We start from the raw sequence: 14,195 nt of genomic DNA on the forward strand, positions 1-14,195 counted from the left end.
CAGTCCTAGTCTCACGTAGCCAGACAACTATTCCACAATCTCAGAATGCTGTAGAGTCTGGAACTATAGCCTCCATGAGCTGAGTAAGGAATGCTGTAGAGTCTGGAACTATAGCCCCCATGAGCTGAGTAAGGAATGCTGTAGAGTCTGGAACTATAGCCCCCATGAGCTGAGTAAGGAAGCTACCATTTCAGTTCACGAAAATATATTTTAAAATATCTTTACATTTTATTGTATTTTCTTTTCTGCTAAGCAACAAGCTATATATGCTTAGATGATTTATATTAGAATACATTTGCGCGACTGTAAAGACGTAGAGAAAAAGAATCCCGCACACAGTCTTCACTTGAGTTTTGATTTTATTGAGGAACCTTTCGGTCGTCAGACCTTCATCAGGCGACTGTAAAGAGGAAACGGGAGTGGGGAGGAGGCTCCACTTCCGCTTTATCGCTTACTCATGACAGCTCTTCCGTTGGTCAAGACTGTATGATGAAGCATTTGGAAATAGCGAGAGTCAATAGTCTGGTAACGCGAGACTAATAATACCAGTCCCAAAACATACAGTATCGAGAGTCGAGTTGATATTGTCCATGTTGTTATTTTGCTCCTGCATACGAGGGCAGGTTGAGGTAATTCTTCATCTTCGGTAGCGGTTTGATCTTGCGTCCTGCCCAGCCTCCCTTCCTCTGCCACAGGCCACTGGAGGGGCGAATGCCGAGCCAGCGATTACGACCCGCTTTGCCGATAACCCTCATGTTGTGATCGATGTTGGAGACGCGGCCCACCGTTACCATGCAGGTCTCCAGTACCTGTGTATGACATAATTTCATAGATTGAGGTAAAATGCATTTGTTCTTTGACAGATGTCAGCGCCCAAATATATATATATATATTATTTTTACCTGAACCTGCCGTTTTGAAGGCAACTGAACAATGGCGGTTCCATTGACCTTTCTGAGCAGTACGCCACATGTGCCTTTTGAGTAAAGAACAACACATTTTAGTATTCAACAGAGTTATCAAAGGTTACAGCAACTACTGTAACTACTAATACCAATTAGAGATGACCCGATAGTTGTATCTGGAAAAGTATCGGATCGGCCCTTATTTGTCATATCGGTATCGGTGGATATGTCAGTCTAACCACCGATCCGACACAGGGGTAAGGGGTTGACACTATCTATGGCAGGTAAATAAAATTGGGACATGTGGAGTTTGCCTTGGAGTTGCCCAAACTGCAAGTGCACATTTGAGTGAGGAGTCTGCTATAAACACAACATGAGATCACGACACTGGTATCGGTTGACACAGATATTGAGGTATTTGGATCGAAAGTGAAAAAAAGGGACATCCCTAATACCAATGAGTTTGATTTAGGCTGCTTTCTGTATTCCCATAACATAATTAGTAAGAAACATAGCCTACTGTATGTACATAGGCCTATAATTGTGCAAAATCTTTGTAAGTTTGTAAATGATAATTACCTGCAGCACGGATGTACTTGGCTCCTTTTCCTGGGTATATCTCCAGGCAGTTCACCAACGTACCCACAGGAAGAGCTCCGAGTGGGTGGGCATCACCCTCGTTGGCTTGAACTGAGTTATGACAAAATGCATTAGTATTTTCTATTTTGGTATCAAAGGTAACACATACCAAAACTGTCAGGTGTTAACTAGGGCTGGTGGTCACATACTGTGTTGTCACCAAAGTCATGAAGTTGTTCTTAAAATTCACATCTCTAGACTGAGCAGTGGAGGATCTAAGATAATTAGAGTGAAGTCACGTGTGTAATCTGACACACAGAATAGCCAATCTACACGCTCACGAGCTTGTAGATCAGCTGTTTTCGGCAAAGGTATTTGGTGGGGAAAAAGGCCTATTAAAGACACCTGGGGGACTCGATGGTAAGTGGCTACGTGAGGCAATTTAACCAAACAAGCTGCCAGCCAGGTGGATCTCATACCTGCCATGCGTCCAATAACTGAAGATGTTTTGATGATATCTCCGGCCTGCATGCTCTCTGTAGCAATGATCCATCTCTTCTTTTCGCCCCCGGCTACTAGAGCAATATCTGCAGATCTACTCAGAAACAAGAAAAGGCCAAACAGTAGTAGGGTCAGTTGCGTGCGATTACTTACGTTTTTAGGACATGTTAATGACATTTGGGCTAAATAAGAGGAGTTTCATTTCACCTGCACGGGTCATAACGGACTTCAACAACCTTCTCTTCAAAGACCGGCTTGTCTGGTTCTAGGGGAAGTCGATGGATGTCTAGCCAGCGATATAACTGTTTGTGTCCACCTCCAATGCCGTGTGTTCGTATCCTTCCTGAGTGACAGACAACAGTGAAAATGTGAAACCCGGCAAAGCAAACCATTACAATCTGTGTCACCTTAGCTTTAAACCACTTACTGTAACCACTTTAAAACTAACTATTGAAAAATAGCAGATCTACAAGCTAATAGTGCGACACTGAGTGCCACGCTTACAAGCTTGTAGATCTGCTAATAATAATCGTGAAAGTTTGTTGCTATTCTTTCAAAGCAAACGTTTTAAGTTAACTCATTTGCTTCTGGGCGATCACTGGAACAGTTTTTTTTCAGATGGGGTTCTGCGGCCAAATAGATAATTGACATGAAAAACGTTTGAGCATCACTGAATAAGTTTTCCAGAAAACTGTCATGATTTAGAGAAGATATATTTTAACAGTCCGTCTATATACCAGAGTGATCTCTGCCCCCTGTCTTCTTCAACCCCATGGTTCTGACGGTGTATTTCCCTGCCTTCTGCGTCGCCTTCCAATCTCTCCGGTTCTGCTCCAAAGTGGCCGTTGTGAGGAACCCTCTGCATAGTGGTGATGTGCCGAGGACGGTTAGTGGTGACTGGGTCGTGAAGACGGTGTGAGTTGTTCTATGCACAGCCTGTCCCAGAACCTGGAAAGTGGAAACAGGAGATTTGGCAGTGGTGGAAAAGGTACTCCTCACTTTTGTGTGAAAGTATCAAAGCTGCAATATAGAAATACTCTTGTTGTTCAAAACGTACTTAAACTACCACAAGTAAAAGTATGTCCCATTTCAAGTTTTCAAATGTATGAAAATATTTTGGAAAGTTCAATGCGTCGCAGCCCTATGGTCGCAACGCATTGTGAGCTTGTCCATCTGCCATTTCCAAATGTATATAGGGCTGTTAGTGGTTAAGTTAATGCATGTTTTGTAATAATTAAAATCTACAAAGTAACTAGAGTTTACAAAAATACAATATTTGGATCCGAGATGTAATGGAGTAGAAATAAAAGTACTGTAAATCGAAAATACTCAAGTAAAGTCAAATACCTCAAACTTGTACAGTACTTTCCACCATAGCCCTGTAAACATGACTCTCGTATTCATACGAGAGTCATGACGCAACTTCACCCTGGTCTTTGCAGACGCTACATTTACAAATAATAAAAATATATAAACATTCGCATTTCAAATATAAAGTACTCACAAAGTGTCCCACGGGTGTTAGTTAGTAGCAGCGCCAGCGATTAGAATTTCTGCATCCCGCGTTGTTTAATAAAAAGCATTTTTATCCGAGGTGTTATTTTGCCATTGGCTTTCAACTACGCGCCCCTATCGGTCGGGAGGAGGGTGGCACTCGGTGTGTTCGATATAGGTACGCTGACCGCCCTGCCAATACAGACTAATAGGCGAGTGCGCTCCCGGTGTGCAACTGTGGATTTCCGAAACGAACCCCGTTTGAAAAAAGTAGCCGGAGAGCTCGGACAAAAATGCTTTTTATTAAACAACGCGGGACGCAGCAATTCTAATCGCTCGCGCTGCTACTAACTAACACCCGTGGGACACTTTGTGAGTACTTTATATTTGAAATCTGAATGTTTATATATACGGAAATCTTGTAAATGCAGCGACTGCAAAAAACAGGGCAAAGTTACTGCATGACTGTCATGATAATTATCATGGCAGTCATGTTCCAGGGCTATTTCCACCAGTGATATTTATTGATCATTTCGTGTCCTCACTCAACATCCCATTATGATTTAGTACACTGACACTCTCGTTAAATTCACATACTGCGTTGACACCGTGTCCAGAGTTAACAGTTTTTGTATTGAGTTGTGCTACTGTAATTCTGCAAACTGCAGTGATAATACATATTTCAATTGATCAATCAACAACATTGTAGACTTACCTGTGAGGACAGAGACAGCGTCCGCAGAGCGCGACTTAGAGAAGACACCGCCATTACAACAAGGTCGATATAACACTGTAGAGAAGACGAGAATAAACGTTTACTAGGATTGTAGTATATTTTCCATAATGCAACAAATGTCAGATGTCGTGAACTGACTCGTGAGGTTACCGTTATAGCTAGTTACGTTTACCATTACGCTACAGCCAATTAACATGTGATATGACTACATACTAGTAACCTGGTTCTATCGATGCTTTAAGTGTAGACATTATATGAAACCAACCTTTATAATACTATATCATCCCACTCCTGTAATCCATGCTGATATTTGCGTCCTTCAGAACTCTGCAAGCAACAGACGCCGTGTCGCATAATTATGACGTGTCCCCATCACGCACGCACACTGACGCGCGCGCGCACGTACCGGTGGTGGTGGTCACTTTCCCAGAAAATACAGATTAAAGTGATGTACCTTTGAATAACCACTAGATGGCTGTAGATGGTCACTCGGTTTCCAGGTCACAGAGAAACCTTTGTTTTTATAATAATAATAAACTTTATTTATATATATAGCACCTTTTTTGACAGTGTCACACAGTGACAGTGTTACATAACAATCAATAACAATCAAACAGCAGGCAGAATAAAATTACATTATCAAGGTAATTAAAAGTTTTACATTTTTAGTTTTAAAAATAGCCAAGGATCTAATAGACCTCAGGTCAGATGGCAGGCTGTTCCAGAGCCTGGGAGCCCTGCTTGAAAAGTCCCTTTGTCACCATTTTTGTTCTAGGCCGACAGGCTGGTGAGGTTGAGTTAAAATATCTAATATTTCAAATAAAAGAAAGTTCAGAAATGTGTGTTTGGTAGATTATTTCTGTTTAAATTAACAATGCTTCTTGGCAATAACTTGTATACCACTGTAAATCCTGTTTAGTTCCTTTTTTAAATGTAGCCTAACAAATGTACAATTTGTATGTTAACAATTAGACAGGCTTTATTTTTTTTAAGAATACATGTCACGCATTTGTGGGATGAGCGAGCATGATAAAATGTGAAATCTTCTGTGCCTGGAATAATAATCAAATTCAAATGTACCTGGTTGTTGTAAAAGAGTTAGGGAGGAGGTTGGATTGTAAAGTCCACCGTCGTCCATTGGAACTTGAAGCATTATAAGATCTTAAGTCTTGAGTTGTTGATGTCTCGAGGCCACGGGTAAAAGTTAAACTTCCCTCTAAATTAATCTGTGCCTGCCTTATAGAGGCCGACTGGGTTTTCTCATGTCATCCATGCCCAAATATGGAATATTGAATCAACCATGTCAAAAAATGGAAACTCAGGTCAACTATCCATGGCATATCCATTATATATATGGAATCTAGGAGGTTATCGTAGTTCAAATATGGAGCCCATGAAGTCAGGACTCATTGAGTAACCATAGCAATCTAGCATGAACAACCATGGTGACGTGAAAGCCTCTCTAACAATGGTTATTTTTAACGTTGCTTTGCTGTGCCTTTGGTAGCATGTCATTTACACAAAGGAGACAAGTGTTGACCTAGAAGATTCTAGGTCAACACTTGTTTTCTTGTCATTAAGAATAAGATAACACCAAGATAACATTTGAAATTCTATTTAACAGTTATACAATACACTTCTATGGCATTCTCAGTGGAGAGTAAACGCAACATCCAGTGAGCATAAACCCCAAAAAATATGAAGAAGAGCACATCTCACATTTCAGGTCAAGGAGGACACAATACTCACATTTCACTTTTTTGTACTCTTGGCAAAGGAAATATGCTTACGTATTTTGGCACAGAGCACAAATGTAGGCCTATATTGTCCTCCTTGACCTGGCTGGAATATTTTGGAGAATAAAGTCTGTATCACTTGGCTGATGTTTGTGTTTAAAAAGGAGGTGTATTTGATTATGACTTATGACATCAACCAATCCTATCTGTATTTCAGAATGAACCAGGGCTGCTTTGCCACCCTAGACATCTTCAACCCTACCTGCCTTGTGTCAGTGACTGTTTGCAGCTTGATGAGGAGATATTTTGTTTGTTTGCTTAGATTTATTTTATTTTATTTATTTGCCTGGCCAATGGCCATCCTTTCACTGATATTGACTTCCCCAGTCACATTAATCTGTAAGCATGTTGTTGTCGTCGTCAGAGTTTTGGTCTTGTTTTTTGTTCATCCAGTGGATCTTTTAGGGCCCTTAAAGAAGGCCAAATCTCAAAATCAGCCACCCTAAATTTTAGGGGAGCTGATTTTGAGATTTGGCCCAAATGATTAATGTGAGGACATGTCCACAAGGGGGAGCGGTGGCACTGTTTATAATACCCACAGAACTCCCACCCTGGCTATCTGGGCTCCGTCTTTTGAGCTAATTTAGAACTTCCTGTCTGAGAGCTAGCTAATTTAAGACATCCGGTTGCCTTCAGAATAAAATAAGGCTATTTAATTAATAATTATTACATTACATTATTAGTATTATTATTGCATTACAGTTATTGTAAAGACACACATTATGTTTCTGTGTAAAAATAAGTAATTAAATAACACCAAAAAGTTATCTAAATGGATAAATGCTATTCACTGGAGTGAATATTCTATTATATTCTAAAAACGACTTATAAATCCTAAAGCCTTGTTTATACTTCACTGTGCAACGGTCCTATGCTGGACAATAGCAGATATGCAAACTCACAGCACATCTCATTCAAGACACTGAACTTGCAGATCTGCCATTTTTGAACACACTATAAAGTTAACCATTTATCATGCTGCTCTACGTGGCACTGCATTCTGTGACATTAAACCAAATGGCATTTTCCACTCTATGACACTACTGTTCTACATTTTTGTCTAATAAAATAGGCTATTAATTTAATCAATCAAACTGCATTAACTAACAGAGATACTACTAACCAAGCTGTCCATGTCAACATGCTCTATAGGAGTCTCAATAACAGGTATAAGTAACGTTTAATGTTTAGTAATTTTTAATGTAGCAGAAGAGGCCATTCATTGAACAGAGTTTTGCACAATTTTAACATCCCAGATCGATTGAAATATGAATCTACTGTGCTGTGCTACACCATGATATATTAAGAGTACAATAACATTCCATTGTGAATAAAAACGTATTAACCACAGTGTAATGCTAAAGGTTTCATCACAGGGCTGTCTGCTTCATGTAATATCATTAAAAGTGTTGTTGGTGACAGTTATATGAGTTGGAAGCATTAAGACCCATTTTAACCCTCAATGGCTTCCTTTCTGACAAATAACGTTATTGTAAAAAAAAAAAAAAAAAAGATTCACGAGTTCATATGTAGCTATTTTGCATTAGAAGGTAGAAGCGGATGGGACCAAGGGACCCGGATGTAACGTAGGAGGACTACAAATGATGACTACAATAGATTCGCGGTTAAATCTCGCGGGCGTGGCCTCACACCGGAAGGAAGTGCCGCCGTCCTCAAATACGGAAGAGACGCGTGGAGGTCGGCTTGGTCAGTGTTTGTTTGGAAGTGCCACGTCACCATCTTCCGGGTCCGTCTTCGGAGCAAGTAAGTGATTAAATGTTATTTAATACTTAACGCTGTTGTTGTTTTTGTGTTCAAACGTCTATCACTTGAAGTTACTTGTTATGATGTTTATATATGATGTTTGTACGAAACCGTGAAGGTTTATAAACAACGGCCCGTCGATGACCGAGTGTTTTTCCTTCTTACCAAAACAAACACAATTGTTTTTCCATCTAGTCGAGGTCCATTATTCATTAAGTATTTGAGCCACGGACCACCATGTTACATTTATAGACTCACATTAGAAATGAGCGAGTTATGATTAAAAGAACGTATAAGACGTATGATCTTGGCTCTTTGCTCTTTAACACAGGACACAGACGGCTAGCTAACTAGGCTAGCTAGCTTCTAGCCTGTTGTTTGTTGGTGAAAGACTCCAAGCTGGGAAGTGTATTTCAGCGAGTAGCTATACGTGGTTTTGTTTATTTTCTGTAAAGTATAACCCTCGCTGCTACTCGCTGAAATACACTTCCCAGCTTGGAGTAAATAAACAAAACCACGTATAGCTACTCGCTGAAATACACTTCCCAACTTGGAGTCTTTCACCAACAAACAACAGGCTAGAAGCTAGCCTAGTTAGCTAGCCGTCTGTGTCGCTCATTTCTTGCTCATTAAAAAAAAGGTTATATACTATGTAAACTATGAAATGCAGGCTTTCATTTGGTATATAGAACGTTTGTGTAGGCCGTCTCTATGAAACGGTATCAATTGAAAAGGAAATGTCGGGAAATCGCTTTATTTTTTCCCTCGCGCACCCAGCGCCAAGATCGTCGTGTAGGCCGTCTCTACGAAACGGTATCAATTGACTAATGATCATTATGACTTGCTGTTTGCTGTATCTGTTTTTTTTAAATAGCAAAATACTGGGTCAATTGTCTGACTTTGATTGCTTAAAGTAGACCTGCATAAAATTCTGTACTGCAGCTATTTACAACCAGGTAGTGTATAAGTTAAATTGAATTGTTGTACTTTCAAAAGGGTTTATTGGGGCACCTAAGGTGTTAGATCTCATTCTTCTGCCCTTTGTTTCATTGCACACATGTTAAAGCATTGGTCTAAAACTACATAGCCTATATCCATTGAAAACTCTGTTAGCCTACTAGTTACTTTTTAGATTGTATTATTACAAAATATACACTAAACAACTTCAGTCCTATATTTCTTTACTTTTACTTACTTTTACTTTAACCTAGTGGGGGAGTGGTTAGTGGGTGGGGGAGTGATTATGCAAGAAATTAGGGTTGTGGACAAGTATCTATTGTCACACCCATTCAAGTGGTGCTAAAATTTCAGGATTCTTTGCATGGCTTATTCTCTGCTTTGGGGTTTCTGTTTCAACAAGTTTTAGATGGTCATATCTCCTTCAATTATTGTCCAATTTCATTGAATGATACATCATATGAAAGCTTACATTCTGTACTTTAATAATTTACTGTAATCTGTAAAAATCGAGTTGAGGCATATTCTGCTGGCACTGGTCACAGATTCTAAACACAACAAGTAACTTAAAAAGTGATAACATGTTTGAGCCACGGACCACCATTTCACATTAATAGACTCTCACAATGGTGGTCAGTGGCTCAAATGGGTCTGAGAGACTAGATGGCGTCAAATGTTGGTCCGTGGTTCAAACGCTGAATAAATAATCGACTAGAGGTGAGAAGAGTATTGTTTGGTAGGTAAAGGACACACATTCTGTGAAAATTGGCGCGAAGCAACAAACATTCTTTGAAATTGGTGGGAAACGATCCCGGGCACTCATGTTAACAAAGCTCAGTCACTAACCACTATGCTACAATCAGCATTATATAATTAAAGGATCAAAAGTAGCAATCTTCTACATTCTCTAATTGTGTAGTTTTTTGGAAATTAAGCAGATGCTTAACAACAATTGAACTATTGAGAGTGTAAAGATCTACTATTGGGGTCAATTTGGTTACCTAAATTAAATTGCTCTGTATTGTGACAGTAATCATTGCTATAGAGTGTGTGTTCAGTAACAGTGTTAAATAGCTCTATAGTGTGACAGAAATCATTGCTATAGTGTGTGTTCAGTAACAGTGTTAAATAGATATTGTGACAGTAATCATTGCTATAGTGTGTGTTCAGTAACAGTGTTAAATAGCTCTATATTGTGACAGTAATCATTGCTATAGTGTTTGTTCAGTAACAGAGGTCTCCCGGTCTCTCCAGCTTTTTGTTAAACACAGTCCCATAGTCACAGTACCTCCCATTCACTCCCACTCAGTCCCATTCACTCCCATTCACTTTTATTCACTCCCATTCAGTCACATAGTAACAGTACATCCCATTCAGTCCCATTCACTCCCATAGTATCAGTCCCATAGTAACAATACCTCCCATTCACTCCCATCCACTCCCATGCACTCCCATAGTATCAGTCCCATAGTAACAGTACCTCCCTTTCACTCCCATTCAGTCCCATAGTATCAGTAACTCCCATTATCTTGCAACACAGCAGCCAAGTATATGCAGAACACGTATACACGCATTTGACATAACACAAACAACAAGACAATTTACATACATAAAGACATGAAGACAAGAGCAATATCCACCGCTTTGATTATCCTGTGGCTACTACAACTCCTGATTAAACCCTTTTCTATTTATTAAAGAGCTGGAGAGACAGGAATATTCCTGTTACTGAACACACACTATAGCAATTATTACTGTCACAATAACTTTGTACTTTTGCTACTGATGTTTGTGTGCAACATTTGAGCTGGTGTCAAGTCACCTTAATTCAAGTGATAGATTATATACAGGGGCATGCCATATGGTCTACCTGCACAGCCTTTGTGATTACTGGTAGATCACGATGTACCTTTTGGGCACCCCTGCAATACAGGATTCCTGTCCAGAATTGTTTTTTATTAAATATAGAGGGTTTAAGTGTAGGGTTTGTCATGTTGGTGTTCTCTATAACTTTTCGTCCTGGGCATGACGTTAAACTGTCCAGTGTAACTCCAAGTTACATGGGGTGGGTATGGTTTGAGAGTTTGTGATGCTCAGTTCTTTTTTTGCGTCTCGGTTCCTCAGGTGGAAGCTGCATAGTTGGGTTTTTGATGGGTTGGGTTTCAAGTGGCTGGTCGTTTGTTTAGATATTGAAAAGGAGGGGGGCGAGCGCGCTACCTTGTGGGAGGCCGTTCTTTTCGGCTTTCCATTTACTCCTCTGGTCATTTAACTGAACATAGAAGCGCCTGTTGTTGAGGAGGCTTTTCCTGACCATTGTGCGGTGTTGGACAGTGTCGTAGGCAGCAGAGAGATCTCTGAATGCTGCTCCAGTTATTTGTTTCCCCTCAAACCCATCCTCAATGTGTGGGGTGAGGTTGAGCTCTGTCCAGCACAGGAGCGGCTGGGACGGAAACCAGCTTGGTCTTTAGTCAGCTTGGTATCTATGAGTGGCAACAAGGCGTTGGAGTAGCAGCTTCTCATATAGCCTTGTAGGTGATGCAGAGGGAAATGGGTCGGTAGCTCTTTGTGGATAATGGGTCTATGCCAGGTTTAGGGATTGCAACCACGTTGGCCTTTTCCCAGACAGAAGGGATGGTTTTCTGTGCTATGCATGTGTTCAGCATCCCCACAAGCCAGGTCTTTGCGTTGGGTCCCAGGTGCTGTAACATTTCTGCCAGTAGGTCATCAATCCCTGCTGCTTTTCCGGGTTTCAACTTTCCCATTGCAGTTTCAAGTTCTTCTAGGTCGAAGGGTTTGGTTTGAGGGCTGGCTGATTGTGGTTGGTCTGATACCACTGTGCGATGGTATTCTCCTGTGGGTCGGTGGCGGTCTTGGTCACAACTGGTGGCCAACAGTTGTAACCAACACCGCCACCGACCCACATAGAATACCATCGCACAGTGGTATCAGACCAACCACAATCAGCCAGCCCTCAAACCAAACCCTTCGACTTAGAAGAACGTGAAACTGCAATGGGAAAGTTGAAACCCGGAAAAGCAGCAGGGATTGATGGCATACTGGCAGAAATGATACAGCACCTGGGACCTATCGCAAGGACCTGGCTTGTGGGGATGCTGAACACATGCATAGCACAGAAAACCATCCCTTCTGTTTGGAAAAAGGCTGGAGTAGTTGCAATCCCTAAACCTGGCAAAGACCCATTATCCCCGAAGAGCTACCGACCCATTTCCCTCCTCTGCATCACCTACAAGCTCTATGAGAGGCACTACAATTTCTGAACAGACTATATTTACATCAATATGTCTGGGTCCCCACCTACTCACTCAGGGTTGACGTGTCACACCTGCAGTGATGGGAGGGGCACCAAAATGTGGTATTTTGATTGTTTAATGGGGGCACTCCCTTAGTATAAAAGTGTATGTTTTGTGTACACATGACCTGATGAAGATCAAATGGATCGAAACGCTGTCAGTATTTCAACAAAGAACGTCTTTCTTATACCTGTGGTGTGCGGGCTCCATCCAATACCTACACCAGTTGTGATGCAACAGAGTTTGCTGTGACCGTTGTGAATTATGGGTGGTGTGGTTTTTGCCAAGACGGTGGATTGTGGCCCATGCCTTCCTGCTGTTATTTGACATGTTGGTGTTCTCTATATCTTTTCGTCCTGGGCATGACGTTAAACTGTTCCGTTCGAGAGGACCAGCGACCCTCGAATGTAAACGGCCACGAAAGGAAATTATGTGTGTGTGAGGTGTTCTCTATAGGTTGGGTTTCAGGTGGTTGTATTGTAGTAGCTTGACATTTCTTGGAGGGCACTTTCAAGGACAGACTCAATCTTCTGGAAGTCTGCTTGTTGGTCGTAATGCAGAGGTTGTCGGCGTAGATGAAACGCTGGCATTAGGCATTGGGTAGTGGCTGGTCGTTTGTGTAGATATTGAAAAGGAGGGGGGCGAGCACGCTACCTTGTTGGAGGCCGTTCTTTTGGGCTTTCCATTTACTCTGGTCATTTAACTGGACATAGAAGCGCCTGTTGTTGAGGAGGCTTTTCCTGACCATTGTGCGGTGTTGGACAGTGTCGTAGGCAGCAGAGAGATCTCTGAATGCTGCTCCAGTTATTTGTTTCCCCTCAAACCCATCCTCAATGTGTTGGGTGAGGTTGAGCTCTGTCCAGCACAGGAGCGGCTGGGACGGAAACCAGCTTGGTCTTTAGTCAGCTTGGTATCTATGAGTGGCAACAAGGCGTTGGAGTAGCAGCTTCTCATATAGCCTTGTAGGTGATGCAGAGGGAAATGGGTCGGTAGCTCTTTGTGGATAATGGGTCTATGCCAGGTTTAGGGATTGCAACCACGTTGGCCTTTTCCCAGACAGAAGGGATGGTTTTCTGTGCTATGCATGTGTTCAGCATCCCCACAAGCCAGGTCTTTGCATTGGGTCCCAGGTGCTGTAACATTTCTGCCAGTAGGTCATCAATCCCTGCTGCTTTTCCGGGTTTCAACTTTCCCATTGCAGTTTCAAGTTCTTCTAGGTCGAAGGGTTTGGTTTGAGGGCTGGCTGATTGTGGTTGGTCTGATACCACTGTGCGATGGTATTCTCCTGTGGGTCGGTGGCGGTCTTGGTCACAACTGGTGGCCAACAGTTGTAACCAACACCGCCACCGACCCACATAGAATACCATCGCACAGTGGTATCAGACCAACCACAATCAGCCAGCCCTCAAACCAAACCCTTCGACTTAGAAGAACGTGAAACTGCAATGGGAAAGTTGAAACCCGGAAAAGCAGCAGGGATTGATGGCATACTGGCAGAAATGATACAGCACCTGGGACCTATCGCAAGGACCTGGCTTGTGGGGATGCTGAACACATGCATAGCACAGAAAACCATCCCTTCTGTTTGGAAAAAGGCTGGAGTAGTTGCAATCCCTAAAGCTGGCAAAGACCCATTATCCCCGAAGAGCTACCGACCCATTTCCCTCCTCTGCATCACCTACAAGCTCTATGAGAGGCACTACAATTTCTGAACAGACTATATTTACATCAATATGTCTGGGTCCCCACCTACTCACTCAGGGTTGACGTGTCACACCTGCAGTGATGGGAGGGGCACCAAAATGTGGTATTTTGATTGTTTAATGGGGGCACTCCCTTAGTATAAAAGTGTATGTTTTGTGTACACATGACCTGATGAAGATCAAATGGATCGAAACGCTGTCAGTATTTCAACAAAGAACGTCTTTCTTATACCTGTGGTGTGCGGGCTCCATCCAATACCTACACCAGTTGTGATGCAACAGAGTTTGCTGTGACCGTTGTGAATTATGGGTGGTGTGGTTTTTGCCAAGACGGTGGATTGTGGCCCATGCCTTCCTGCTGTTATTTGACATGTTGGTGTTCTCTATATCTTTTCGTCCTGGGCATGACGTTAAACTGTTCCGTTCGAGAGGACCAGCGACCCTCGAAT

At 41.9% G+C, this 14,195-nt stretch overlaps 1 protein-coding gene across 1 annotated transcript; it reads right to left on the reverse strand.

Moving 5' to 3' along the window:
- Positions 1 to 334: 334 nt before the first annotated feature.
- Positions 335 to 4,561, reverse strand: mrpl2 (mitochondrial ribosomal protein L2). Its single transcript, XM_083774764.1, has 8 exons — positions 4,481 to 4,561; positions 4,195 to 4,269; positions 2,723 to 2,933; positions 2,193 to 2,328; positions 1,964 to 2,079; positions 1,485 to 1,595; positions 903 to 976; positions 335 to 809 (listed from the first exon to the last, which is right to left on the reverse strand). Exons 2-8 carry the CDS (start codon positions 4,246 to 4,248, stop codon positions 597 to 599), a joined length of 915 nt encoding a protein of 304 aa, XP_083630890.1. The 5' UTR covers positions 4,249 to 4,269; positions 4,481 to 4,561; the 3' UTR covers positions 335 to 596.
- Between the last annotated feature and the right edge of the window lie 9,634 nt (positions 4,562 to 14,195).

The sequence above is a fragment of the Protomyctophum parallelum genome (genome assembly GCF_964188405.1).
Source record: "Protomyctophum parallelum genome assembly, chromosome: 10".
Classification (NCBI taxonomy): Eukaryota; Metazoa; Chordata; class Actinopteri; order Myctophiformes; family Myctophidae; genus Protomyctophum; species Protomyctophum parallelum.